Source organism: Schistocerca serialis, chromosome 6 (genome assembly GCF_023864345.2).
Source record: "Schistocerca serialis cubense isolate TAMUIC-IGC-003099 chromosome 6, iqSchSeri2.2, whole genome shotgun sequence".
Classification (NCBI taxonomy): domain Eukaryota; kingdom Metazoa; phylum Arthropoda; class Insecta; order Orthoptera; family Acrididae; genus Schistocerca; species Schistocerca serialis.
This window is the reverse complement of record NC_064643.1, coordinates 433,963,968-433,990,402: the sequence shown is the minus strand read 5'-3', so window position 1 is coordinate 433,990,402 and position 26,435 is coordinate 433,963,968. Positions and strand designations below refer to the sequence as shown.

At 42.4% G+C, this 26,435-nt stretch overlaps 1 protein-coding gene across 1 annotated transcript in view; it reads left to right on the top strand.

Annotated features, from left to right (window-relative positions):
* The window catches only part of LOC126484349 (NADPH oxidase 5), a 500,777-nt gene that overhangs the window by 435,396 nt on the left and 38,946 nt on the right, over positions 1-26,435 (top strand). Inside the window, exon 17 of the mRNA XM_050107810.1 lies at positions 18,798-19,001. Coding sequence (XP_049963767.1) covers positions 18,798-19,001 — 204 coding nt within the window. The remainder of the gene's footprint in view (positions 1-18,797; positions 19,002-26,435) is intronic.

Here is a 26,435-nt window from a genome sequence, read left to right as displayed (position 1 = left end):
CAGTTTTCTTAAAAGAAAAATCAATGTAATTGGAAATGACACCTTCACTTACAATGAAAGTATTACATGGATAGTAACTGTCACAGTGGGAAAATCTGTTGCAGATACCAAAAAATAATTTATTCAACTACCTCCATTTTGAACCAGCTGGCATCTTTCATACTCCATTCCTTTAGAATAAATGTTACTTTCTCGACTCAATATCTCAAAACCAACAGATTTGGCTTCACTGAAATGTGCGATCTGTTGCTGCCATTATGAATTGGCGCAAAAACAGCTGACCTTGCAGCAACTGTATCAGTGAATAATGACTGAAATTGGTCAACACAAGGATATAATAATTTTTAATTGTATCAAATAGAAGCATCATACAGGCTCAATTGTAAGAAAAGCAGATGGAAGACTTCATTCATTCACTGGTGGGATACTTGGAAAATGAAATGCAATCAGTCTATGAAGAACACGGCTTAAAAAACACTTGCATGACACATCCTAAAACGTTGCTGAAGTTTGAGGAACCCCACCAAATAAGACTATCAAGAGATATTGAATTTAGACAAACAAGGGCAGCACAAATTTTCATGTTTGTCGAAGTCATGGTGGAGTGCCACAGAGATGCTGGGAAAACTGAGCTTGAGCTACTAGATGTTTGAAGATAGATGGAAACTGTTAAGTGAAAGTCTACTTGTAAAGTTTCAAGAACCAGCTTTAAGTGAGGAATCTATGAATACACTACAACACCTTGTGTATTGGTTCAGTACGGGGTTTCAAGAACAAGACCATGATGAGCAGCTGACTCATCAAAATATTGTGCAGCTTCCACAACATTATCTGACGTGATGCTTGTGAACCAATCAAGTGGTTACTGTGTCAGGAAAGTCTCAAACAGCACATCCATTACCTTTATGGGGAAGAGATGGCCAACAGAGTATGTGAGTTCGATCAACTCCACTACTACAGAAACAATGTTGTGCTGTCATATGTTTTTACTGAGATGTCAGGACCAAAAAAGTGTACAGACATTCACCAAGGATCAAACAATGAGCCATCATGGCAATGGTGAGAGAAAGAATCCATTATACTAGGTGAGAATTAGACAGTCTCCAGGAGCTTGCTTTCACTACATCTGAATATCTCGTTGGCTGTCAGTGGATTCTTGGGGGTGGGTGGACTGTGCTACAAGGTTACTTTCAGACTGGACGCAGCAGCAGGCTTCCAAGTTCCATTGTGTTACACACAAATTATCGCAAGAATGTAAACCGTACACACATATTGTGTTTAATTTCACAGATAAACAATTGTGTGATGCTGCGATGTCTGTGTTTGAAAAGGGACTAAATTTTGCACCCACTCCAAAGACCTTTCCTCTCAAGGGTTTTATCAGTACTGTTAAGCGAGGTGTCTTGAAAGTTCGGAGTGAGACTGCTGAAGAAATAAGGCAAGAGATTTGCAGGGGCATAACCAGGATGTCCACACCAGAGCAGAACATAAACACTGAGGGAAAGGAAAGCTCTCTATTCCTTAAGAGAAGACACAGAAACACTGATTTTACCTGCTGACAAGGGAAATGCTACTATTCTTTTGACTACAACAATCTATTTCGGCAAGATAAGATTTACTGTAGGACTCAGTGTATTGCTGTCTCCAGAAGGATCCAACTGATGCAGTACAATGGAAGATAATCATGTTCCTCAAATCCAGCCAGTTTCCTGAACATTTTAAAAAGAGCTTATGAGTACAAGAGCCAGTTCCACCATGACTTTATGGATTGCCTAAGATCCACAAGGAAGGGGCTCCTCTTCGCCCTATCATGAGCAACATAGGAGCCCCAACATATTACCTGGCAAAACATCAGGCTTCTCTTCTAAGACCAATGGTAGGAAATGTGAACATCACATTTGAAACTCAGAAGATTTTATACAATGACTGAAGACTTTGCATCTCAAACCATCTGATGAATTAGTGACTTCCGATGCAGTCTTCTTGTTCACAAGGGTATCTTTGGTGGATTCATTACAACTTACAGGAACTAAAGTGGAGGAGGACATCTTACATCTATACAAACATGTGCGTACCTTGACTTACTTTTTATTTAATGAACAATATTTTGAGCAGAGTGATGGTGTTGCTATGGGTAGCCCTTTGTCTCCCATAGTAGCTAACCTTTTTATGGAAGACTTTGAGGAAAAAGCACTTCAGTCAGCAGTGTTGAAACCTACATCTTTCTGGAGATACGTGGACAACAGTTCTGTAGTTTGGCCACATGGAGGAGCAATGCTTCCTGGATTTCTGGAACACCTTAACTCCCACCATCCCAGTATTTGCTTCACCTTGGAAATACAGAAAAATGGAGACCCCTCATTTCTCAATATCTTGGTCTGCAGAAAAGCAGATGGTTTCTTGGGTCACAGTGTGTTTCACAAGCCAACTCACACGGACCTACACTACTGGCCATTAAAATTGCTACACCAAGAAATGCAGGTGATAAACGGGTATTCATTCTACAAATATATTATACTAGAACTGACATGTGATTACATTTTCATGCAATTTTGGTGCATAGATCCCGAGAAATCAGTACCTAGAACAACCACCTGTGGCCGTAATAACGGCCTTGATACGCCTGGGCATTGAGTCAAACAGAGCTTGGATGGTGTGTACAAGTACTGCTGCCCATGCAGGTTCAACACGATACCACAGTTCATCAAGAGTAGTGACTGGCGTATTGTGACGAGCCAGTTGCTCGGCCACCATTGACCAGACATCTTAAATTGGTGAGAGATCTGGAGAATGTGCTGGCCAGGGCAGTAGTCGAACATTTTCTGTATCCAGAAAGGCCCATACAGGACCTGCAACATGCTGTCGTGCATTATCCTGCTGAAATGTAGGGTTTCGCAGGGATCGAATGAATGGTAGAGCCACGGGTCGTAACACATCTGGAATGTAACGTCCACTGTTCAAAGTGCTGTCAATGCGAACAAGAGGTGACCGAGACGTGTAACCAATGGCACCCCACACCATCACGCTGGGTGATACACCAGTATGGCGATGACGAGTACACGCCTCCAATGTGCGTTCACAGCGATGTCACCAAACACGGATGCAACCACCATGATGCTGTAAACAGAACCTGGGCTCATCCGAAAAAATGACGTTTTGCCATTCGTGCACCTAGGTTCATCGTTGTGTACACCACTGCAGGTGCTCTTGTCTGTGATGCAGTGTCAAGGGTAACTGCAGCCATGGTCTCTGAGCTGATAGTCCATGCTGCTGCAAACATCCCCATCTGTTGACTCAGGGATTGAGACGTGGCTGCGTGATCCATTGCAGCCATGTGGATAAGATGCCTGTCATCTCGACTGCTAGTGATACGAGGCTGTTGGGATCCAGCACGACGTTCCGTATTACCCTCCTGAACCCACCGATTCCGTATTCTGATAAGTCATTGGATCTCGACCAATGCAAGCAGCAATGTCATGATACGATAAACCGCAATTGTGATAGGCTACAATCTGACCTTTATGAAAGTTGGAAGCATGATGGTACGCATTTCTCCTCCTTACATGAGGCATGACAACATCATTTCACCAGGCAACGCCAGTCAACTGCTGTTTGTGTATGAGAAATCAGTTGGAAACTTTCCTCGTGTCATCACGTTGTAGGTGTTGCCACCGGCACCAACCTTGTGTGAATGCTCTGAAAAGCTAATCATTTGCATATCACAGCATCTTCTTCCTGTCTGTTAAATTTCGCATCTGTAGCACATCATCTTCATGGTGTAGAAATTTTAATGGCTACCAGAGCTTAGCCATCTTTGCTCTGTGTCTGTACAAAATGGGTACTCTGACAAATAGATCCATAATGCATTTAAACTTGCATGCACTGAAGCTCAAGAACAGCCAGAAGAAACAGAGAACTCCTTCAGGATGGTTTTCTACCGTACGAAGGTGGTGTGTCCTTTAAGATTGGCAGGCTGTTCAAAAAAACATGAAATAGAATGTGTCTTCCACCCTCCAGCATGAGTGCAAACTATGCTGGATCCTGTCAAAGACAGCTTAAGTCTAAGGAAACCAGGAATATATAAAATCCTGTGCTAGTGTTAAGGATAGATGTACTGAACAGTGACACTGTGTCAGCCAGGAAAGTCTGCTGTAGCTGAACACTGTCTTGACATGGGACACAGCATGAACTATGGAGTGTCAAAGATCCTTTCATCTGCTTCCATGTACTGGGACTCCATCATTAAAGAAGCAGCCAAGATTTGTATAAGTAATGATCTATTCAATAGAACATCGGTTTTCAACTCAGCAAGGCATGGGGACCAGCATCGGTGGCACTAATGCACCATCGGACGCAGACAAATGAATCAGAGTCAACACAGACAGAAAATCACAGTCAGCACACTTAAACTGGGTGCCAACTCTATGCCTGCACACGCACTTTGCAGCTACTTGTAGCCACACTTTTCCCACATCATCAATGAGAAGAGCGTGGCCCATTTCTCCGGCAGGGTGCAGTGGATGTCACCGTGCTCTGATTCGTCTACAATGATGTTATAGCCTCAATCCTTAGTGCCTGTGCTTTTGTAGCAAGTAAGTGCATACATTGGTGAGCCGTTGCACCAACACTTCAGTAAGCACCTGAAGATGATGAGCAGATGTCTTGTCAAAATACTGTGCAGCTTCTGCAACATTATCTGATGTGATGCCTGTGAACCAATGAAGCAAGGTTAGACCAGTTACAGTACACATAGAGACACTGAAGCAATCATTCTGTCCATGATCCATACATGAATGAAAGGGTTAGAATCCTCTCTGACACACACTTCAGTGATTTGCAAAGTACCGATGTAGATTTGCTCCAAAGGCAGTGGCCATGTAGCTAATTGGTGTTGCTATAGAATTTAATCAGTAAGACTTTCCAATAATTTATGATCCACTGAAAGTAAAATAGGATTTTATTATTCATGAAATATGGGGAATCACTGTTAAGAGTCATGGGAGAAACTAATCTGTCTTGCAAACAATTCTCTAACAATGGAAACGTAAGGTTGGAATATCAACAGTGCAAGGAAAAGATAGATTAGTATTTAACATAAAAATCACACATTAAGCTGAAGACAGGCACAATTAAGACACTTTCACATTAGTTTTTGGCCACAGCCTTCATCATAGGAAGAAAGAGAAACATACATTCATTCACACAAGCAAGCACACCACCACCTCCATGTAAATCTGACCAGAATGCAACTGTTACATAGAAGGGAAGCAGCAGTCTGGAGGGGGCATGGAAGGGGAAGGGATAGCAGTGTATGGGGGGGGAGGGGAGGGAGGGAGAGAGGGAGGGAGGGAGGGAGGGAGGGAGGGAGGGAAGGAAGGACAGAGGAGCCCTGTCTGGCAGGGTGTACAGGGACTAGACAGCCAACATGTGCAGCACTGGGAGACTGTGGGGCGGGACAGGGGGAAGAGGGGGGAAGGGGTTGAAAAAGGAGAGGAGCAGAGAAAGATGGGCAGGTGCAGTGGCAGAGGGTGACACCACAGAGACGGTGGGAAATAAGGATAGGGAGGAGGTCATAGCACAGAGGGGATGGAAACTGTTGGGTGGAGGATGTGGGGACAGCATGTTGAAGCTGGGATGATTTCAGGTGTGGAGAATGTGTTGTAAGTATGGCTCCCACTTGCAGAGTTCAGAAAAGCTGGTGGTGGAGGAGGAGAGGAGGATCCAGATGGCTCGAGTAGTGAAGCAGCAATTGAAACCAACATTCCGCTGCATGTTGTGCCATAGGGTGGTCTACTTTTCTCTTGGTCACAGTTTGCCAGTGGCCATTTATTCTGGTGGAAATTTGGTTGGTAGTCATACCAATATAAAAAGCTGTGCAGTGATTTCAGCAGAGCTGGTATGAAATGACTGCTTTCACAGGTGGCCCAGCCTCTGATGGAGTAGGATAAGCCTGTGATAGGACTGTGGCATGCAGCTGAACATCAGCTGCTCGATTTCAATGGCTGCTTCACCACCAGCTTTTCTGAACTGTACAGATGGGAATTATCTGTAAAACACATCCTCTGCTCCCAGAAATTATTCCTCCTTCAACCTGTGGTAAAATACTGTACGCACACCGTTCGTCCAACAGTTTCCACCCTCTTCTGTCCTATCACCATCTTCTTATTTTCATCTTCCACCCTCTTTGCGTGCTGCCATCTGCCAACACACTCTCCCCTCCCTTCCTCCTCCTCTCCTTTTCCACTCTGCCCCCCCCCCCCCCCCCCCTCCACAGCCTTCCCCACCCCTCCAGACTGCTGCTGTCATTCCACATGACAGTTGCATTCTGGGGTTTGCATCAGTCAGTGATGCTGAGGGCTATGCCACCAGCAGCATGGCAAGGCCTTCCAAGCTAGAGCTAGTGGCAAGGACTTCCAAACTAGACAGATCTCAACGGAGAGGTCTAATGAAATTTCCCACAACTCAGGAAAGGGATGGCTGTTTTAGTCCCCTTCCACTACAAGAGTTTGGGAAGTGATAAGGATTTCAAGCAATGGTGGTTCGCCTCACCTTACTGCCTTGGTGAGAAATGGGGTGTTGGTGGACACGCCTGCAGATGGGGCTCAGGTTTTGGTTGAAAAACTTTTTATCATCACTGTGTCACTTGTGCTAATTCCTGAGTTGCAGACAAGCTTCCTAGAACCATGGAGGTGAGAAGGCTTTGCTTCTTCTCATGTAATGAAGTGGTCTAAAATCATTCTCCATGTGAGAATTGGAATCGGCACTACCTGCAGCCAGAGGCACTCCTCCAGAACAGGACTAGATTCACTGCACCATGCTCCATCATCTGTGCCCTGAAGCCAATGGCAAGCTCCTATCTTGTTTTAGTCAAATCTGGTTTGAGCGACTGTATCTAGCGATTTGTAAGGAATCAATATTAATTCCCTTATGGGAACAACCCAAGGATTATACCAACTCTAACAGTTAAGAGTGCAGCCTTTACTAGCTGCATGGATAAAATACTTGAGCACATGGTCAACCATCCTCGTCTGGCTCCTCGAATCCTGAGGTCCCCTGTGCTGCTCCCAGTGTGGTTTTGGCAGACGATACAGTTTCACCCTTGATGATTCAATTCTGCTAGGGACAACAATGTAAGAGTCTTTCTAATACCAGAAACATTTAGTTTATGTGATTTTTTATCTTAAAAAAGCAAAGGCCAACTCTTGGAAGTACAACATCCTTCACAAACGTAATGAATGGAGACTAAATAGACCTCTGCCGCTGCTTATTCAGTCTTTACTAGAGAGCAGGCATTTTCACTATTGTGTAGGTAATTCCTTGTCTGACAGCTTTGTTCAAGAGAATGAACCCCCCCCCAAAAAAAAAGTGTGTACTCAGTATCACATTGTTGGCAAGTGCTGCCAATGACATCCATCGGCAAGCAGAAGCAGCCCTGTTAGAAGTTCCTTGTATGTGGAAGACTTCAGTCTCTTACTCATCAACTGACATTATAAAGACAAGGAGGTAATTATAGCTGACAATCATGCGACTGGAAACTAGGGCCAATAAATGTGGTTTTAGTTTCTCACTAGAGAAGACAACTTGTCAATTTTAACTGTGCTCGTCAGTCTCAACCAACCAGAGCTCACAATGGGTGACAATATTTTATATTTTAAGGACACTGTGCACTTTTTGAGCCTACTATTTGATTTAAAATTAACATGGTGCCAGCATCTAAAGGATCTACAAACAGATGGCTTCAGGCCATTGAATATTATTAAGGTTCTCAACAGAAAGGTGTGGGAAGCAGACAGTTCCTGCCACTTCCACAATGTGGTTTATGAATCTGCCCTATTTCCTACCTCAAGATGTTAGAAGCAGTCAGCTATAAGGGTACGCAGATACTGACTGGAGTCTTTCGGACCAGCCCAGTTCAGAGCCTGTTTGGGTAGTCTGGTAAATCACCACTCTAGATAGAGTGGCACCTTCATCTGTTTAGCAGGTCCTGAAAATCTTAACATTGCTTCGATCATTGGCATTTAGTTTTGGCAGTCCACCACAACTCTGAGGAGCTGCTGAGGAGTTGACCCCATGTAACCAAGCCATCTGGGATACATGTTACTGATCTGGATATATTAGATAACAGGATACACAGCAAGGGATGGAACAAATTGCAGCTTTGGCATCTTCAGAGGTCCAAAGTGATTACACATTTGATGCAGTGCAAGAAAACTTGCACTCCAGGCTACATTTCTAAAACTTAAGTTTTCTTCATTTTTAACAGTACCACAGTTTTATTATTGTACACATATATGGATACCAGTTAGCAAATGCAATAGGCTGTTCGACTGGTTTCCCTGATATGGTTTTCCAAGCATGCTTTCCAGAATAATTTACAAATTATGGTGCAGAGTAGAATGGCCTTATTACAGCACTGGAGGGGATTCAAAGGCATTGCATTACAAGGTTTCTCATCTTTTCTGACTCAGTTAGAGTACTAAAAGTATCCCAGCAAATGTAACTGGAAGACCAGCTGATGCAAGCCATCCATGACTCCTTACAGCCAACCACACATCAAGGCAAGGAGGCGGTCTTTCGTTGAGTACCTGGACATGTTGGGGTAAATAGTAATGACACCCAACACAGCAGCCAAAAGACCATGTACGGTTGGTGATGACTGATGAGATGCTGGCCTCTTGCACATGGTTATCTCATTCAAAGAGAAAAAAAAAAATGTGGCAGTGGGAAAACAAATGGTTCGAAGTGACAAATAACAAACTATGATCACTTTAATCAACTACAGGGGCATGTCAGACTTCATGCCAACGACAGTGATGGAAAGAAGTGTGGCTTACCATCCTGTGCCTAAGACATAGGCCGTTAACACAATTTTCCTCCTTCACGAGGAAGACCTGTCACTCTGTGAAGCTTTTGCTGAGACGCTTTCAGTTCAGCATATTTTGACTATGTGTTTTACATACTGACATCAGAGCAAATGTCAATTTGGCTGGGGATCTGCCTACCATCCTTGCCAACATGAGTACAACACAGGTTCTGAAATTTTGTACACCGTCAGGCTTCATCCTTGGGGTGCTGGGCAGCTTGCCCAGACAGATTCACTTTCTTATTAATAGATTTTCAGTGTCATAACTTAGTGTCTCATAACTTAGTGTCTCATAACTTAGTGTCTCATAACTTAGTGTCTCATAACTTAGTGTCTCATAACTTAGTGTCTCATAACTTAGTGTCTCATAACTTAGTGTCTCATAACTTAGTGTCTCATAACTTAGTGTCTCATAACTTAGTGTCTCATAACTTAATGTCTCATAACTTAGTGTCTCATAACTTAGTGTCTCATAACTTAGTGTCTCATAACTTAGTGTCTCATAACTTAGTGTCTCATAACTTAGTGTCTCATAACTTAGTGTCTCATAACTTAGTGTCTCATAACTTAGTGTCTCATAACTTAGTGTCTCATAACTTAGTGTCTCATAACTTAGTGTCTCATAACTTAGTGTCTCATAACTTAGTGTCTCATAACTTAGTGTCTCATAACTTAGTGTCTCATAACTTAGTGTCTCATAACTTAGTGTCTCATAACTTAGTGTCTCATAACTTAGTGTCTCATAACTTAGTGTCTCATAACTTAGTGTCTCATAACTTAGTGTCTCATAACTTAGTGTCTCATAACTTAGTGTCTCATAACTTAGTGTCTCATAATGGCAATTATTTGTAATTGATAGGGCTTTAATACATTTTAATCAATTTTGTCTGTGTGAGCAGTGCCCCCCCCCCCCCTTTCCCCTCCCATGAGAATGGCATGCTGACCGTTCATAATGGCACTTATCACCATTGCTGTTGAGTGACACACATACAACATAATCATAATCATCATCATCATCATCATCATCTAATGTATACCGAAGCTTACCTTGTGCTACAGAAATAAATTAGAAGTTGCATTAATAGGGTCATGCAGGCTTAATTGCAGAATCATTGTTTGTGGAGACCTCGTCTGATTGGTACTGATCAAGAGCACTGAACACTTTTGGCATCCAGTTTTGGATAATTTTTCAAAAGTAAACTCTCTATGAGGACTGAATATTATAATGAAACAGCCACTGATAATTTATTTAACAGATTCATATTTCTGTCCGTGCACTGGGGCAGGTTTTGATTTCAGATTATGAAGATAATTATTTTTTAGGAGGGGTGGTGGTTGTGGCAGTGGGCCCAGTTTCACCTGCCCTTTTTTTATTTTTTTTTATTTTTTTTATTTTTTTTAGGGTCTTGGAATTCTTACACTCGCTTCCCAAAACAGGCACTACTTAACTATTACTAACATACATTCTGGTACAAAGATATCCCACACACAATAGGAAAAGCAATCTCTACGGACTGAAAAGAAAATTAAAAACAAACTTCACAGCCAGTCCTTGAACAAATTACCTAAATATTTAGATTAAAGGATTAAATAGTAATGTTAGCTACGCAGCAGTTAGCAGTGTTTATTGTAAAGGTGCATAACAAATAGCAAAATGTTGTAAACAGAGCTTATTTACAGATGTTGGTTATTATTTTTTCAAAAAATACCAATGTAATCAGGCAAGTTTTAAGCTACTAATTGGAGACAGACAACAGCTATTTAATGTAAAAGGAGGTTGTAGGGTTTTCTCAAAGTAGCAGCTTACTTCCTGATTTATTTGACTGAATTCATCTGGCACAGGCATGAACAGCTCCAAGCAATATAATGATGGTCTACTGTTATACAGATTCAATTTCTACAATCTGCTTTACTTTTGCTAATGTATACTTTAACTCATTCCACATCTCTGAAAGTTCTCCTTCATGATGGGACCTACACAACAGGATGTATGGGTAAATACTAGTAGAGAAAGGAGTTAGGTAAATAACTCCATATACAGGGTGAGTTAAAAAATTGTATACACACTTTGAAGTGTCACAGAAAATTTATTTCCCGTTCTACAATGTTAAATTTCTGGAAATGGAAAGCTTAAAATCCAATTGGAAAAATAAATGTACTTTGCGAATGTGATTGATGTTCAAACTGGTGGCCTTCAGCATCAGTCACCACTGATTCCGTACATCATACCAAAGTGTTCAATGAGATTTCTACGCACACCGCCTGAATCTCATTCCAAAATGTGTCCAGGTTATGTGGTTTACGTTTGTACACCTCATAAGAAGAAATGGGGACTACTCAAGAGGACGTTGTTATCAGGAGAAAGAAAACTGGCGTTCTATGGATCGGAGTGTGGAATGTCAGAGCCCTTAATCGAGCAGGTAGGTTAGAAAATTTAAAAAGGGAAATGGATAGATTAAAGTTAAATATAGAGGGAATTAGTGAAGTTTGGTGGCAGGAGGAACAAGACTTTTGGTCAGGTAAATACAGGGTTATAAATACAAAAGCAAATAGAGGTAATGCAGGAGTAGGTTTAATAATGAATAAAAAAAATAGGAGTGAGGGTAAGCTACTACAAACAGCATAGTGAACGCATTATTGTGGCCAAGATAGACACGAAGCCCACGCCTACTACAGTAGTAAAAGTTTATATGCCAACTAGCTGTGCAGATGATGAAGAAATTGATGAAATGTATGATGAGATAAAAGAAATTATTCAGGTAGTGAAGGGAGACGAAAATTTAATAGTCATGGGTGACTGGAATTCGATACTAGGAAAAGGGAGAGAAGGAAACATAGTAGGTGAATATGGATTGGGGCTAAGAAATGAAAGAGGGAGCCGTCTGTTAGAATTTTGCACAGATCATAACTTAATCATAGCTAACACTTGGTTCAAGAATCATAAAAGAAGGCTGTATACGTGGAAGAATCCCGGAGATAATAAAAGGTATCAGATAGATTATATAATGTTAAGACAGAGATTTAGGAACCAGGTTTTAAATTGTAAGACATTTCCAGGGGCAGATGTGGACTCTGACCACAATCTATTGGTTATGAACTGCAGATTAAAATTGAAGAAACTGCAAAAAGATGGCAATTTAAGGAGATGGGACCTGGATAAACTGAAAGAACCAGAGGTTGTACAGAGTTTCAGGGAGAGCATAAGGGAACAATTGACAGGAATGGGGGAAAGAAATACAATAGAAGAAGAATGGGTAGCTTTGAGGAATGAAATAGTGAAGGCAGCAGAGGATCAAGTAGGTAAAAAGATGAGGGCTAGTAGAAATCCTTGGGTAACAGAAGAAATATTGAATTTAATTGATGAAAGGAGAAAATGTAAAGATGGAGTAAATGAAGGAAGCAAAAAGGAATACAAACGTCTCAAAAATGAGATCAACAGGAAGTGCAAAATGGCTAAGTAGGGATGGCTAGAGGACAAATGTAAGGATGTAGAGGCTTATCTCACTAGGGGTAAGATAGATACTGCCTACAGGAAAATTAAAGAGACCTTTGGAGAAAAGAGAACCACTTGTATGAATATCAAGAGCTCAGATGGAAACCCAGTTCCAATGAAAGAAGGGAAAGCAGAAAGATGGAAGGAGTATATAGAGGGTCTATACAAGGGTGATGTACTTCAGGACAATATTATGGAAATGGAAGAGAATATAGATGAAGATCAAATGAGAGATCTACATCTACATCTACATTTATACTCCGCAAGCCACCCAAAGGTGTGTGGCGGAGGGCATTTTACGTGCCACTGTCATTACCTCCCTTTCCTGTTCCAGTCGCGTATGGTTCGCGGGAAGAACGACTGTCTGAAAGCCTCCGTGCGCGCTCTAATCTCTCTAGGGATCTCCTCGGGAGGTATAAGTAGGGGGAAGCAATATATTCGATACCTCATCCAGAAATGCACCCTCTCGAAACCTGGCGAGCAATCTACACCGCGATGCAGAGCGCCTCTCTTGCAGAGTCTGCCACTTGAGTTTATTAAACATCTCCGTAACGCTATCACGGTTACCAAATAACCCTGTGACGAAACGCGCCACTCTTCTTTGGATCTTCTCTATCTCCTCCGTCAAACCGATCTGGTACGGATCCCACACTGATGAGCAATACTCAAGTATAAGTCGAACGAGAGTTTTGTAAGCCACCTCCTTTGTTGATGGACTACATTTTCTAAGGACTCTCCCAATGAATCTCAACCTGGCACCCGCCTTACCAACAATTAATTTTATATGATCATTCCACTTCAAATCGGTCCGCACGCATACTCAAAGATATTTTACAGAAGTAACTGCTATCAGTGTTTGTTCCGCTATCATATAATCATACAATAAAGGATCCTTCTTTCTATGTATTCGCAATACATTACATTTGTCTATGTTAAGGGACAGTTGCCACTCCCTGCACCAAGTGCCTATCCACTGCAGATCTTCCTGCATTTCGCTACAATTTTCTAATGCTGCAACTTCTCTGTATACTACAGCATCATCCGCAAAAAGCCGCATGGAACTTCCGACACTATCTAATAGGTCATTTATATATATTGTGAAAAGCAGTGGTCCCATAACACTCCCCTGTGGCACGCCAGAGGTTACTTTAACGTCTGTAGACGTCTCTCCATTGATAACAACATGCTGTGTTCTGTTTGCTAAAAACTCTTCAATCCAGCCACACAGCTGGTCTGATATTCCGTAGGCTCTTACTTTGTTTATCAGGCGACAGTGCGGAACTGTATCAAACGCCTTCTGGAAGTCAATAAAAATAGCATCTACCTGGGAGCCTGTATCTAATATTTTCTGGGTCTCATGAACAAATAAAGCGAGTTGGGTCTCACACGATCGCTGTTTCCGGAATCCATGTTGATTCCCACATAGTAGATTCTGGGTTTCCAAAAACGACATGATACTCGAGCAACAAACATGTTCTAAAATTCTACAACAGATCGACGTCAGAGATATAGGTCTATAGTTTTGCGCAACTGCTCGACGACCCTTCTTGAAGACTGGGACTACCTGTGCTCTTTTCCAATCATTTGAAACCCTCCGTTCCTCTAGAGACTTGCGGTACATGGCTGTTAGAAGGGGGGCAAGTTCTTTCGCGTACTCTGTGTAGAATCGAATTGGTATCCCGTCAGGTCCAGTGGACTTTCCTCTATTGAGTGATTCCAGTTGCTTTTCTATTCCTTGGACACTTATTTCGATGTCAGCCATTTTTTCATTTGTGCGAGGATTTAGAGAAGGAATTGCAGTGCGGTCTTCCTCTGTGAAACAGCTTTGGAAAAAGGTGTTTAGTATTTCAGCTTTACGCGTGTCATCCTCTGTTTCAATGCCATCATCATCCCGGAGTGTCTGGATATGCTGTTTCGAGCCACTTACTGATTTAACGTAAGACCAGAACTTCCTAGGATTTTCTGTCAAGTCGGTACACAGAATTTTACTTTCGAATTCACTGAACGCTTCACGCATAGCCCTCCTTACGCTAACTTTGACATCGTTTAGCTTCTGTTTGTCTGAGAGGTTTTGGCTGCGTTTAAACTTAGAGTGAAGCTCTCTTTGCTTTTGCAGTAGTTTCCTAACTTTGTTGTTGTACCACGGTGGGTTTTTCCCGTCCCTCGCAGTTTTACTCGGCACGTACCTGTCTAAAACGCATTTTACGATTGCCTTGAGCTTTTTCCATAAACACTCAACATTGTCAGTGTCGGAACAGAAATTTTCGTTTTGATCTGTTAGGTAGTCTGAAATCTGCCTTCTATTACTCTTGCTAAACAGATAAACCTTCATCCCTTTTTTTTATATTTCTATTAACTTCCATATTCAGGGATGCTGCAACGGCCTTATGATCACTGATTCCCTGTTCTGCACTTAAAGAGTCAAAAAGTTCGGGTATGTTTGTTATCAGTAGGTCCAAGATGTTATCTCCATGAGTTGGTTCTCTGTTTAATTGCTTGAGGTAATTTTCGGATAGTGCACTCAGTATAATGTCACTCGATGCTCTGTCCCTACCACCCGTCCTAAACATCTGAGTGTCCCAGTCTATATCTGGTAAATTGAAATCTCCACCTAAGACTATAACATGCTGAGAAAATTTATGTGAAATCTATTCCAAATTTTCTCTGTTGTCTGTACCTTTGTAAAAATTTCGGCAGAATTTATCTCTGGCTTCAGCCAGCTTTCTGTACCTATAACGATTTCAGCTTCGGTGCTTTCTATCAGCGCTTGAAGTTCTGGTACTTTACCAACGCAGCTTCGACAGTTGACAATTACAATTCCGACTGCTGCTTGGTCCCCGCATGTCCTGACTTTGCCCCACACCCGTTGAGGCTGTTGCCCTTTCTGTACTTGCCCAAGGCCATCTAACCTAAAAAAAACCGCCCAGCCCAAGCCACACAACCCCTGCTACCCGTGTAGCCGCTTGTTGCATGTAGTGGACTCCTGACCTATCCAGCGGAACCCGAAACCCCACCACCCTATGGCGCAAGTCGAGGAATCTGCAGCCCACACGGTCGCAGAACCGTCTCAGCCTCTGATTCAGACCCTCCACTCGGCTCTGTACCAAAGGTCCGCAGTCAGTCCTGTCGACGATGCTGCAGATGGTGAGCTCTGCTTTCATCCCGCTAGCGAGACTGGCAGTCTTCACCAAATCAGATAGCCGCCGGAAGCCAGAGAGGATTTCCTCCGATCCATAGCGACACACATCATTGGTGCCGACATGAGCGACCACCCGCAGGTGGGTGCACACTGTACCCTTCATGGCATCCGGAAGGACCCTTTCCACATCTGGAATACGATACTGTGTGAAGAGTTTGACAGAGCACTGAAAGACCTGAGCCGAAACAAGGCCCCAGGAGTAGACAACATTCCATTAGAACTACTGAAGGCCTTGGGAGATCCATTCCTGACAAAATTCTAGCATCTGGTGAGGAAGATGCATGAGACAGGTGAAGTACCCTCAGACTTCAAGAAGAATATAATAATTCCAATCCCAAAGAAAGCAGGTGTTGACAGATATGCAAATTACCGAACTGTCAGTTTAATAAGTCACAGCTGCAAAATACTTACGCGAATTCTTTACAGACGAATGGAAAAACTGGTAGAAGCCAACCTCGGGGAAGATCAGTTTGGATTCCGTAGGAATATTGGAAGACGTGAGGCAATACTGACCTTACGACTTATCTTAAAAGAAAGATTAAGGAAAGGTAAACCTACGTTTCTAGCATTTGTAGACTTAGAGAAAGCTTTTGAAAATGTTGACTAGAATACTCTCTTCCAAATTCTCAAGGTGACAGGGGTAAAATACAGGGATCGAAAGGCTATTTACAATTTGTACAGAAACCAGATGGCAGTTACAAGAGTCGAGGGACATGAAAGGGAAGCAGTGGTTGGGAAGGGAGTGAGACAGGGTTGTAGCCTCTCCCCAATGTTATTCAATCTGTATATTGAGCAAGCAGTAAAGGAAACAAAAGAAAAATTCGGAGTAGGTATTAAAATCCATGGAAAAGAAATAAAAGCTTTGAGGTTCGCTGATGACATTGTAATTCTGTCAGAGACAGCAAAGGACTTGGAAGAGCAGTTGAACGGAATGGACAGTGTCTTGAAACGAGGATGTATGATGAACATCAACAAAAGCAAAACGAGGATAATGGAATGTAGTCGAATTAAGTCGGGTGATGCTGAGGGAGTTAGATTAGGAAATGAGACACTTCAAGTAGTAAAGGAGTTTTGCTATTTGGGAAGCAAAATAACTGATGATGGTCGAAGTAGAGAAGATATAAAATGTAGACTGGCAATGGCAAGGAAAGCGATTCTGATGAAGAGAAATTTGTTAATATCGAGTATAGATTTAAGTGTCAGGAAGTCATTTCTGAAAGTATTTGTATGGAGTGTAGCCATGTATGGATGTGAAACATGGATGATAAATAGTTCGGACAGGAGGAGAATAGAAGCTTTCGAAATGTGGTGCTACAGAAGAATGCTGAAGATTATATGGGTAGATCACATAACTATTGAGGAGGTATTGAATAGAATTGGGGAGAAGAGGAGTTTGTGGCACAACTTGACAAGAAGAAGGGACTGGTTGGTAGGACATGTTCTGAGGCATCAAGGGATCACAAATTTAGCATTGGAGGGCAGCGTGGAGGGTAAAAATCGTAGAGGGAGACCAAGGGATGAATACACTAAGCAGATTCAGAAGGATGTAGGTTGCAGTAGGTACTGGGAGATGAAGAAACTTGCACAGGATAGGGTAGCATGGAGAGCTGCATCAAACCAGTCTCAGGACTGAAGACCACAACAACAACATAAGAATAAATCAGCATTTTGAGGTCTGGAGAGCGTGCAGGAAACTTGATTGGTCCCCTACGTCCTATCCACTGGCCTGGCACATTGTGATCCAGGTTATGCTCGTACATCCCTATGATAGTGCGGCGGGGCACCATCATCTTGGAAATAAAACTCATCATTACCATATAATGCATGAATGGCAGGGAATATAGAGTCAGCAAGCATTGTTAGGTACGTTTCTTCAGTAACAGTATCTTCAAAGCGGAAAGGCCCAATGAGTCCCCTTGCAGACAAACCACACCACACATTTACACCAGGCAAATTCACAGCCTTTTCAACTGTAATGTGAGGATTATCTTCAGCTCAGTACACACAGTTGTGCCTATTGACAGTTCCATTGAGCTTGAATTGGACTTCATCCGACCAAATTATGCTACCCATACATCCCGGTTCATGTCTCACCATCTCCTGAACCCATTCCCAAAATTCTAACCTTCAATCTGGATCATTGTCACTTAGCTGTTGCACCAGCCTTGGAATGTACACATGAAACTTGCCTTTCTTCAGAATGCGTAGCACACTACTAACACTTACTTTACTCTCACGCGCTGCTTGCCTTGAAAATTTTTTAGGCGAACGCTGAAACATTTCCAAGACCACAGTTGTGGAATCATAGCTTGTAGCTGTACGAGGTCACTCTGATCACCTTTATGCACATCACACACTGTTCCATAAATTTCTAATTTGTCTTGTAGACGTGTAATTGTTAACCTTGAAGGTGGTTCTGTACCATACTCACTTCTCCACTGTCTTCGAACCGCAGCTACATTCTCAAACTTCCAGTACCACTTAATTATCTGCTTCCGCACTTCAAAGCTCAAACGCACATCCGCCATGTTGCAGTTATTTCCTTGCCACCTGTTGAAGAAACATAACATTACTTTCCCACAGATATTTAACCTTGTAGAATGGGAAATAAATTGTCTATGGCAGTTCAAAATGTGTGTACATTTTTTTGACGCACCCTGTATATTCAGCAGCCTGCCATGCAATATCAGGGCTAAAGTAGTGCAATTTAAGGATAAAGTAAAGAAGTTTCTGTATGAAATTCCTTCTACTAATTGTAATATCATCTTCACAGTAATTCTTAAAATCAATATTTTACATAATAATATAATTTAAAAATAGTACGATATAACTATATTTCATAATGTGCATTTCACTTGCATACCTTGGGATTTTGAAAGTAGTTAGGGATGCACAGAGACTACTCTCAATGGGTTCCATGGGGTGCAACTAACATCATTAAACATTTACTTGGATCTTGTCTCTAAGAAGGCCTATCCCAAGTCTGCAAGTCTCAAAACTGTTTCCATTTTGGCAGAAGTATGTTGTTGTCTAAAATTCTAGCCTTTTCAGTTTTCAAACACTAAATGCCAAAGAGCAAAACAACAGTCTTGACACAGTTGTATTATATATGTTTGCAAAGATTGAATTTAGTGGTTTTTATTTATCACTTTCTCTCTCAGTCTGCATGTTCAATAAGTGCTACATTTATGTTTTGTACAAGTAAAGACCTGTGCAATGATCGTACCTAATTTACAATTTAGGTCGACTTCTTCTGGATAAACAGAGATCAACGTTCATTTGAATGGTTTGTGAATTTGCTGTCACAACTGGAAATAGAACAAGCTGAACTTGGAGGTGCAATGGAAAGATTTCTTGATATGCACATGTATATCACAAGTGCTCTTCAGAAAACTGACATGAAAGCAGTAGGACTACAGTTAGCACTGGACCTGCTGCATGAAAAGGTAACAAAATTTTTCACTGCCTGAGGTCTAAATTAAGTGGTTTCTTTCTCTTGCTTAAAATAGGAAAATGAGAATTCCATTGCTCTTACAAATTAAAGAAATGATTGTTCTGTAGTTTGTATTATAACAAAGGAATGAATAAGAGCATTTTCTCTGAGTCCACTTTCATAGCCACTGGGACACTGTAATAAGTTACTGAACATTTAGTTTGCAATGTTTATCGAACAGAATCATGCAGCACATATGATAATGATGATGACATTGTTCACGGGTGACATGTTTGCCCCAAAAATTCGGGAACCAACATTTCAGTAATAACTGTTGAAGCAAACTGACACATTCGATTTCAGAATTTTTATAAATGGGCCATATAATTTATTCTTCACTTTGCAAATGTTTATAACCAATATCACATGAGGATACTCTGTAATCTGCTCTACATGTTTGTATCTTGTTCAAGGTATTAATTTAGAAAATATGAGATTTTATGTAAGTAATGGTGTAGCAAGCAGTTAAGTTGCCTTATATTTAGCTAAAAAGAATGCACAAGTTTTAACTGTAATCTATGGAATCTAAATATAAGAACTTGTTCCATCACGGATAAATAAACTACAATAGTGTCACATAATTTGACTTCAGGGTACTTCTAAATTTTTAAGAATTAACAACAACAAACAGGATTAATGTATTCCTTAAAACAGCAACTTTACCTATGTTTTTATTAGAACAGAACTGGCTTAAAGATAAGCAATTTCATTTTGAATTGCACACCACTCTGTCAGTTGTAACCCACAGTATGATAAGCATTCAGCCCCGTATCAGCTTGAGGGGCATCTGTGCTGAAAACCTATACAAATAATTTAAACTCATCTTAATATTATTTGACTGAACCGCATTTTCATAAATCCAGGCTGCAAATAAATGTCGCCAAATATTGTACATCATGAAAATATTGCTAAGTCACAATCTGATGGCATACTGTGTAAATGATTTGCAAAGGTTCCCATTCTCTTTTACCTATGACTAACAGACAATGGTGCACACTTGAAAATTATATTACATATTTTGAAGCTAGTTATTTCTATCCATCTTCATATAGGTGGAAGAGATTAAATATACAAGTAATATATGCACAAAAGTTAACATCGGTTAAGCTGGTCAACCTATAAATTTCATTAGCCTGAAAATGTTTGGTTGAAATATACAGATTTGTGTACTTGATAAATTTGTAAAATTAGAGCCCATTTGAGGTGACACGTACAGGAGATACCCTTTCATTGCAAAACATTTTTGCTTGTCATTTCCTAGGATGGCAACTCAAGAGTGAAATTGTTTTTCCCTCTGGCAGACACAAGAAAACATTTTCTGTAATAAACTGCCTGTTCACTGCCACTGAATTAATTTTGATGCAACTTGTTGAGGTAGTACTTTGTGAAACTTCTTAAGAGACTAAATTTAATTAGTTCCATGTCATTGCCAGTATCAGGAAGATCAAATATATGGATTATTAAGGAAGGCACAAAAATAATTTCCAGTGATGTTGCCATGTCAATAATATTTAAGGACACCGTGTGTTCTACATCTACAGATATACAAGCTACTGTACATGCATTGTTATATTATTTATTTTCTGTTGTTTTCCTTTTGTATGTGTCACCAGCCCATAGCTTAACCTTCCATTACATTGACTCTGTGAAGTTGCTCAGTCTTCTTCAAATGCTGACTCCCTAAATTTATCCAACTAGGTTACATGAAAACAATGTCATTTTTCTTCCGAAAATTCTCATTTAAGTGCACTGAGCACCTCTATTATACTTTCCAATGGCCCTAAAACTACCTGCAATGTCCTAGTAGCACATTGTAGACTTTATTCATTTTCTGATTCATACACACTTCACTACTCAACATGCTGGAGTCATAATCTAGAACTTGTCACACTAAAGTCTTGCTTGTATTTGGTTTCTTTTACAGATGAATCACACTTAACCAGAACCACCCAGCAAATCATTTGCATTTCCTAGTACTGATTTCATATTATTTCATTGCTGTACACTTAAAAATGTAAATTTGACAGGCTCCAGAAGTTACCATTAAACTTGCCAACAGATTGAACTGAAGTCATCATTAGAAAATAAGTGAGCTTCTTCCTTAACCTAACAAGAAATAACCATTCTAGATTGCAATTGGTTATTTTTCTGATAACTGGCTGTCATAGAAAGACCATCTTCAGACCAGAATGTAGTTCCATTGGTGGTGCATAGAGTGAGTAGGTGGAGTTGCTGTACATGCTAAGAAGCACTGTTTTTTTGTTAGATTCAATTTGGTTCTTTCTCTTTACTATGGGAATTATTTTGCATTTATCCAAATTTAAAGAGAGGTATTACTCATTTAACTAAGGTTAAATACTGAAAAAAATACTTCTCTATTGACAATGATATGGTCAACAATGAAACTAATAATGACATTAGGTGTAATGTGGTTGGTCCTAATGGTTAAAAAAAGTGTGTGTGTCAATTGGACACCACTTCAGAAAATGCTTCAAGCTAATCACATTTTTTTGAAGATAGTTTGCATGATTGTATCTTGATTGTCAGGTGATAATACGATACATCATTAAATGCCTTTCATAAATCCAGGAAGACTGGAGCAAACGAGCCCCCAATCATCTATTGTTAGCTCCTGGTAACACTCACAGTAAAAACAGTACATGGAGATTACCAAGCACCACTAAATTAGATATTTCAGTTGCTGTGGAAGTAACAGGTAATTTGTGCATTTGCACCAGTTGGAAGAGATAGCATACATGGATTTACAGCAATTGTCATATAGTGATAAAGGGCATTATTCCAAGGAGAACGAAGATGTAGCACTGTAATACACAAGTCAATATTTTATAAAGAGCCTTTAGAAGCTTTTTGTCACTTTAAAGGATAAAAATTAACTGTGTAACTATATTTTACTAAACAGTTTGTTTACTTTATACTTCAGTAGTAAAAGCAATTTAATGTAATCTCAGTCTCTGCTATATTGCCAGTTAAATCACGAGTGGAAAAAAATATTTCATTTTAAAATGTTTAGTAAACTAAGAATTAGCTAACTCAATAATGGTTAAATTTCACATACACAGAAACTAGCCATTAGCATTGTAATAGCTTTGTTTACAAGCTTATCGATCCACAATTATGGAGAAGGAGCAGCTGGTCTTTGAGTGCACAGACAGAATTAGAGCAGTTAAGAGTTGCCATTGGCACTAAACAGGTTACAAAGAGGGTAGCCCCCTTGCGGGTCTGGGGGTTAGAATAGGCCTGAGGTATTCCTGCCTGTTGTATGAGGCGACTAAAAGGAGTTTCACATGTTTCGGCCTTTATGTGGTGGTCCCCTGTAGGATTTAACCTCCATACTTCAAATTTCCGAAGAGCAAGCCAATTGGGGAAGGGCACCTTACAAGGTGCATCGTGTCCATTATGCATCGAGATCTTTAGCCCACTTCCTTGTTGTCGCATTGCAGTCCTGCCCATTCTCCACCTCTTGGGTGAGGAAACCTTCCTGGGTGCGTTTTCCACCATGCACTATGCAGTGTTGATTTCTGCATCGACGATGAGCGAGGACTTTTTTGCACCTGATATCCAGCAAGGTAGCCAATCCGTTGTGGTGAGGCCGCCATGTACACTGTTGGCTGTAGCCCCCTGACCACACAAGGATCGCTCTGCTGATGTCTGTGCCTTTAACTCCCCAAGTATGGCAAGGGTAGATGCCCATCCCCCTGGGGCATCGGGACTCCCGGCAATGGCCGTCCTGCCAGGTGGCATTTGCTTCGGCTGGGTGGAGCCTATGGGGAGGGTCCCTGGTCGGAGTGGGTGGTATCAGGGCAGATGACACACGATGAAGCATAGTCAATCATCTCTTGCTCGTGGTGAACACCAACAGTCCCTAAGCGATCATGAGCTCAATTCAATGCACAGAAGTCTGACTTCAAATCGTTCCCCTCCCTGGCCACACCATGGGAGGAATGTCAGACTAAGGATGGCTGCTGATCTTATTCGCCCCGGTACCTTGTATGTTCGAGAGCTGATGGGGAATCTTTCATGATGATGAAGCCTCAGTTTTTTTGAGTATTTAGAGGACAAGTTCAGGGAGGTGGAGGGCTTGTCCAAAATGAGATCTGGGTCAGTCCTGATCAAAACAGCATCCTCTGCCCAGTCACGGGAGTTACTCACTTGTGACAAGCTGGGGGATGTTACTGTAACCATCACGCCTCATAAGAGCTTAAATATGGTCCAGGGTATCATATTTAACAGAGACCTTCTTTTGCAGTCCGACGATGAGCTGCATGCCAATTTAGAGCAGTGACAAACTGCCTATTGGCTTTTGTCTCGGGTTCTTCGGCTGACGTTCATCTAATGAATTTTCTGACGTTTCGCCAGCACGAGTGGCTGGCATTGTTAAAGCTTCACCCTCCATTGCCGGTGGTGAACTGGAGACGTGCTTGCGGCCGCAGACTGTATGTACCTGGCGCGCCAACGTCCGAGGGCTTCTCCGCGGTCATTTCCGGTGCGGTTCTCCTCTTGCTACCTGCGACGGTCGTTCGCTGCAGTACGGGAAGCCAGGATCCGTTGACCTTAAGGCTTTCCTCTTTCTTGTTCAAACTGTTCGCGTGTTTTTGTATTTCTACAGCTTCTCTGAACAAGCGCATGTGATAGTGCTTCTCTACAGCCAGAACTTCTGTGTCGGAGAATTTTATTACGTGGTCGGTCTCATTGAGTGCATGCTCTGCCACGGCCAATTTCTTCAATTACAATTTTGTATTAGAGCAGTGAGGTGTACATTTTGTCCGGCGCGTCCACCGGGGTCCGAAGGATATCAGGTTGCCACTGGAGCCTTCATCTTGGTCTTTGAGGGTGATACACTGCCCGAGAAGGTCAAGGTGATGGTCTACCAGTGTGATGTAAAGCCCTATATTCCTCCCCCCAATGCGGTGCTTAAGTGCTGGAAGTTCAGCCATATGTCTTCCCGCTGTACTTCAAGCATCACATGCCAAGATTGCAGACGCCCACCACATCCCAATACCGCATGTGCTCCGCCTCCCTTCTGTGTCGACTGCGGAGAGCACCATTCGCCTGGCTCAGCTGACTCCAGGATTTTCCAGAAAGAAAGGAAAAACATGGAGTACAAGACTCTGTCCAGACTGACCTACACTGAGGCTTAGAGAAAATTTGAACGCCTGCATCGTATGCATATGACATCGTCTTACACCGCCGCTGCAACAGTTCTGGCACCATCAGCTCTGCCAAACCCGGTCACCTCACAGAGCTGGAAGACTATACCTGCCCCCTTGATGGTGGTGAGGGGGGCGGCATTTCTCTCCCTGTTGCTCCCACACCACATACTTCAGGAGCAACCCCCCCCTCCCCCCCCCCCCCCCGACCATCAGGGATATCCATCCCCACTTCTAAGGAGGAGAACCATAGGTCTTCGGCTACTCTTGCCAGGAAGGGGTCCCTTGGGTCACTCCCTTCCCAGGTTTCTTCTAGTAGGAAGGACGACACCCGCCAATGGCTGAGGAACCCAAAAGAAGGTGGTCGTAGGGCTTCACACTCATCCTCAGTCCTGGAGACTGAGCCAGTGAAGTCCTCCTAGCCAGGGAGACCAAAGGAGCAGTGAGAGAAATCCAAAAAGAAAACCACCAAGACCAAGGAAATTATGGTGGCACCCACACTATCGCTACCTACAAGCTCTGTGGCTGAGGATGGGGTGGAGATCTTGGCATGGACTAAGGACCTAGATCTCGCCAGACCCTATGACACAATGGATATAGACTGCTCAGGCAATAAATTGGTGACAGCAGGTGACTCTGAGGCATAAACTGCCTCATTGAATGTTACATGCCTTCCCAGTCTCACCATGTCATCCTCCAGTGGAATTGCGGCGGTTTTTTCCACCGCCTGGATGAGCTACAGCAACTGTTAAGCTATACACCTACTATCTGCAGTGCCCTCCAGGAAACCTGGTTCCCAGCAATGTGGACCCCTGCCCTCCGTGGCTATAAGGGATATTACAGGAAACGTGGCGACTGTAATCGAGTGTCAGGTGGAGTTTGCGTTTATGTCCTAAACTCGGTCTGTAGTGAACATGAGCCCCTTCAAACCCCTCTTGAAGCTGTGGCTGTCAGAATAAGGACAACACAGGAAATAACTGTCTGCAATGTATATCTTCCTCCAAATAGAGCAGTATCCCTGAATGTATTAGCTGCATTGATTGATCAACTCCCCAAACCTTTCCTACTTCTGGGAGATTTTAATGCCCATAACCCCTTGTGGGTGGTACCATGCTACTGGCAAAGGCAGAGATGTCGAAACTTTACTGTCACAATTAGACTTCTGCCTCTTAAATACTGGGGCTGCCACACATTTCAGTGTGGCTCATGGTGGTTACTCGGCCACTGATTTATAAATTTGCAGCTCAGGACTTCTCCCATCCATGCACAGGAGACCACATGACAACCTGTGTGGTAGTGACCACTTCCCCATCGTCCTGTCACTGCCCCAGCATCAGGCACACGGATGCCTGCCCAGATGGGCTTTGAACAAGGCAGACTGTGAAACTTTCACCTCTGCTGTCACCACTGAATCTCCCCCACATGGTATCATCAATGTGACATTTGAGCAGGTGACTAGCACAATTGTTTCTGTGGCAGAAAACGCGATCCCTCGCTCCTTAGGGTGCCCGAGGCGTAAGGCAGTCTCTTGGCGGTCGCCGGAAGTTGCTGAAGCAATTTAAGGAGCGTCGGCGAGCTCTAGAGTGGCACCCTTCCCTGGAACACCTCATAGCCTTTAAATGACTCTGTGCCTATGTTCACTACCTTATCAAGCAATGGAAGGAGGAGTGTTGGGAGAGATACGTCTCCACCATTGGGTGCCACACGTTACCTTCCCAAGTCTGGGCAAAGATCAAATGTCTTGACAGGTACCAGCCCCCAACAGCTGTCTCCAGTGTTACCATAAATGGTGAGTTATGTACCGACGCAAATGCGATTGCCAAACACTTTGCTCAAGCCCCTGCTTTGGAGAATTACCCCCAGCCTTTTGCACACTGAAATGGCAGCTGGAAGGGAACGTCCTCTCATTCACTACATGCTGCAGTGAATCCTATAACGCCCCATTTACAGAGTGGGAGCTCCTCAGTGCCCTTGCACATTGCCCCGACACAGTTCATGGGCCTCATCGCACCCACAGCCAGATGATTAAACATCTCTTATCTGACGAAAAGTGACATCTTCTCGTCATCTTCAACCGGATCTGCTGTGATGGTGTCTTTCCATCGCAGTGGCGGGAAAGCACCATCATACCAGTGCTCAAACCCGGTAAAAACCTGCTTGATGTGGAGAGCTATTGGCCCATGAGCTTCACCAACATTCTTTGTAAGCTGCCGGAACGT